This window comes from Apodemus sylvaticus, chromosome 5 (assembly GCF_947179515.1).
Source record: "Apodemus sylvaticus chromosome 5, mApoSyl1.1, whole genome shotgun sequence".
Taxonomy (NCBI): Eukaryota; Metazoa; Chordata; class Mammalia; order Rodentia; family Muridae; genus Apodemus; species Apodemus sylvaticus.
In genome coordinates, this window is record NC_067476.1 from 6,007,610 (window position 1) to 6,010,566 (window position 2,957).

General features: G+C 53.7%; 1 protein-coding gene and 4 non-coding genes across 5 annotated transcripts; all 5 read left to right on the top strand.

The window, feature by feature from the left end:
• The first annotated feature begins 56 nt into the window (after window positions 1-56).
• Rpl7a (ribosomal protein L7a) lies at window positions 57-2,874 on the top strand. The gene is made up of 8 exons (XM_052181935.1): window positions 57-157; window positions 345-465; window positions 826-975; window positions 1,570-1,710; window positions 1,899-1,978; window positions 2,177-2,307; window positions 2,524-2,593; window positions 2,726-2,874. The coding sequence occupies exons 1-8, from the start codon at window positions 155-157 to the stop codon at window positions 2,828-2,830; spliced, it is 801 nt and encodes a 266-aa protein (XP_052037895.1). The 5' UTR covers window positions 57-154; the 3' UTR covers window positions 2,831-2,874.
• Window positions 672-745, top strand: LOC127686512 (small nucleolar RNA SNORD24). The gene has a single exon (XR_007978135.1). It is a non-coding gene; the product is annotated as a small nucleolar RNA SNORD24 (small nucleolar RNA).
• Window positions 1,755-1,828, top strand: LOC127686501 (small nucleolar RNA SNORD36). Its single transcript, XR_007978125.1, has one exon. It is a non-coding gene; the product is annotated as a small nucleolar RNA SNORD36 (small nucleolar RNA).
• Window positions 2,039-2,107, top strand: LOC127686502 (small nucleolar RNA SNORD36). The gene has a single exon (XR_007978126.1). It is a non-coding gene; the product is annotated as a small nucleolar RNA SNORD36 (small nucleolar RNA).
• On the top strand, window positions 2,378-2,445 carry LOC127686503 (small nucleolar RNA SNORD36). The gene has a single exon (XR_007978127.1). It is a non-coding gene; the product is annotated as a small nucleolar RNA SNORD36 (small nucleolar RNA).
• Window positions 2,875-2,957: the final 83 nt, after the last annotated feature.

Consider the following 2,957-nt stretch of genomic DNA (forward strand, 5'->3'; position numbering starts at 1 on the left):
CCCCGCTCAGGCTCCGCCCCCGGCCGTATTCTGAACTGAGGCCTTGTCACTTTAAATCCGAAATCCCGCGCAGGCGCCTGCTCTCGCGATTTCCGCGACCGCTTACTTATCACCCACAATTCCCTCTTCTTTCTTTCTCCACCAGCCTACCAAGATGGTGAGTGGTCGTGGGTCCGTCGCGCTATCCGCCTCCATCCGCCACCCGCCGCCGCTTAGCGGCGTTCTCGGTCGCCCCAGTCGCTTCGGGGTCCCTCGTGGAAAGGGAGCGGCGCACAGGGAATGACTCCGCTGCCCGATGGGACAGCGGAAGATGCAGCCTCACCGGGTTTCTCTCTTCTGTCCAGCCTAAAGGAAAGAAGGCCAAGGGGAAGAAGGTGGCCCCGGCCCCCGCCGTCGTCAAGAAACAGGAGGCCAAGAAGGTGGTCAACCCTTTGTTTGAGAAAAGGCCCAAGAACTTCGGCATTGGTAAGAAGTGGCGTCAGCGTGCCTTGCCCAGGACACCGCGCCGGTGTCGGGGCGTTGAGTCCAGCATTTATGGGGGTTGGACTCGGTCGTGGAAACTGGGCTCCTTTCCTAAGCAGACGCGGGCGGCGTGCCCTGGAGTCACCCTGGCTTTCAGACAGCCACCGCGGGTGCTTCGGCTGGTGTGCCCGAAGGGGAGATGGTGTGTGTGCAGATGATGTGAAAGAATATTTGCTATCAGAAAGACGGTGATGACGCTTGAACCACCAAGATCGCTGATGCACCGACACCCTCCCGAGTGCCTCGGGTGCGGGCCAGCACGGTGGCAGTGCCTCGGTTGCAGTGTCCCTCTTTGCTTCCCAGGGCAGGACATCCAGCCCAAAAGAGACCTAACACGCTTCGTCAAATGGCCCCGCTACATCAGGCTGCAGCGGCAGAGAGCCATCCTCTATAAGCGGCTCAAAGTACCTCCTGCCATTAACCAGTTCACCCAGGCCCTGGACAGGCAAACAGGTGAGGTTTTGGGGCACAGAGCCAGTGTGGAGAGTCCAGAGCTTGACACTGGCCCTGAGTTTGCCCTTACTGCAGTACATGGTCACGTTAAACAGCTGCATAGAGGCATAGGTGGCAGAGAGGGGTGGAACAGGGGAAGGTGCTGGGCGATGATCTGCCTTCTGTCTGTGTGCATACCACAGTGGGGTAGTTTTATGGGGGAATCAGGGTCTCCAGTTGTGGGGCTCCAAATGTAGACCAGGTGGGCTTTGAGATGGCTGCCTCTGTCTCCCGGGGGCTGGGCGTAATGGCATGTGCCACAGCTGTACAGGGTTCAGAGACATGCACTTTTCAGTGCCATGTTCTATTTGGGCCTGCGCATGAGATTGCTTGCCAAGTAGCCCCAGCACTCAGGAAGCTGCTAACCTGTGCTACATAGCCGACTTTAAAAGAATTCAAGTTGCCGGGCACACGCCTTTAATCCCAGCACTTGGGAGGCAGAGGCAGGTGGATTTCTGAGTTCCAGGAAGGACAGCCAGAGCCACACAGAGAAACCCTGTCTCAAAAAACCAGAAAAAAGAATTCAAGCTTAGTGTCTAATTGTGTATTTTTCAGCTACGCAGCTGCTTAAGCTTGCCCACAAGTACAGGCCAGAGACCAAGCAGGAGAAGAAGCAGAGGCTGCTGGCCCGTGCTGAGAAGAAAGCCGCTGGCAAAGGGGACGTCCCCACTAAGAGACCCCCCGTCCTCCGAGCAGGTCAGTCCCCCCCCCCCCCCCCAAAAGGAGGATGGTAAGGCGCTGTACGATGATGTGTGAATTTCTTCACCTGAAATCACTGTGAAGAGTAAATCGAGCTTTTTAACCCTGAGTCACAGCTTGATGGAGCTGCTTTTTTTGTGACTGTAGCAGCCCAAGCACTCAGGCAAAGTGGTTATGTGTTCCAGGAGTCAACACAGTCACCACCTTGGTGGAGAACAAGAAGGCTCAGCTGGTGGTGATTGCCCATGATGTAGACCCCATTGAGGTAGGTGTGGGATCCCTTTTGCTGAGTTTGAAGAACTGGAGATCACTGAACTTGTGGCTCTTGCAATGATGTGAATCTGACTGAAGTGACTTTGAAGTGTAATTATTGAGCTTTTTAACCCTGAGCAGTTGCCACAAAACATCAGTGCAGCAGCTATTGCTGTTGCCAAAGCAGCCTACAGCCCATGTTTGCTTCCAGCTGGTGGTGTTCCTGCCTGCCCTGTGTAGAAAGATGGGCGTGCCCTACTGCATCATCAAGGGAAAGGCCAGGCTGGGGCGCCTGGTCCATAGGAAGACATGCACCACTGTTGCCTTCACACAGGTTAACTCGTGAGTATTCAGGCTTGGCTCTAAACTTCCCTTGTGCATCCACACCTTACCCTCCCAGCTTTGGGACCATTTGCCAATGATGGTTAAGAATTTCTTCACCTGAATCAACTATGTGGCCATACTGCTGTCTGAGGCAAAAAAAAAGGGGGGGGGGGCGAGTAGGGGCTTGGGCTTACTCCTGCTTCCCAGTGACAGGACCACTCTCTACTTTCCCAGGGAAGACAAGGGTGCTCTGGCTAAGCTGGTGGAAGCTATCCGGACCAATTATAATGACAGATATGACGAGGTAAGCAGCTTATGGGTTTGCTTAAATTTGATGGTGCCATACTGCAGTTTGGAACCACTGTATATAAAATACTGGTTGATATATACATTAGAGGGCGGGTGTCAGGCTAATGATCACCTTCTCTTGTTTCAGATCCGCCGCCACTGGGGAGGCAACGTCCTGGGTCCTAAGTCTGTGGCTCGCATTGCCAAGCTGGAAAAGGCAAAGGCTAAAGAACTCGCCACTAAATTGGGTTAAATGTACACTTAAGTTTTCTGTACATAAATATAATTACAAAACTACCTTCCATCTGGTGGCCTTGGGTTATTTGGGTTGGTGTGTACAATTGGTGTTGTCCCCTATGAAATGCTTTGAGACCAAGCCA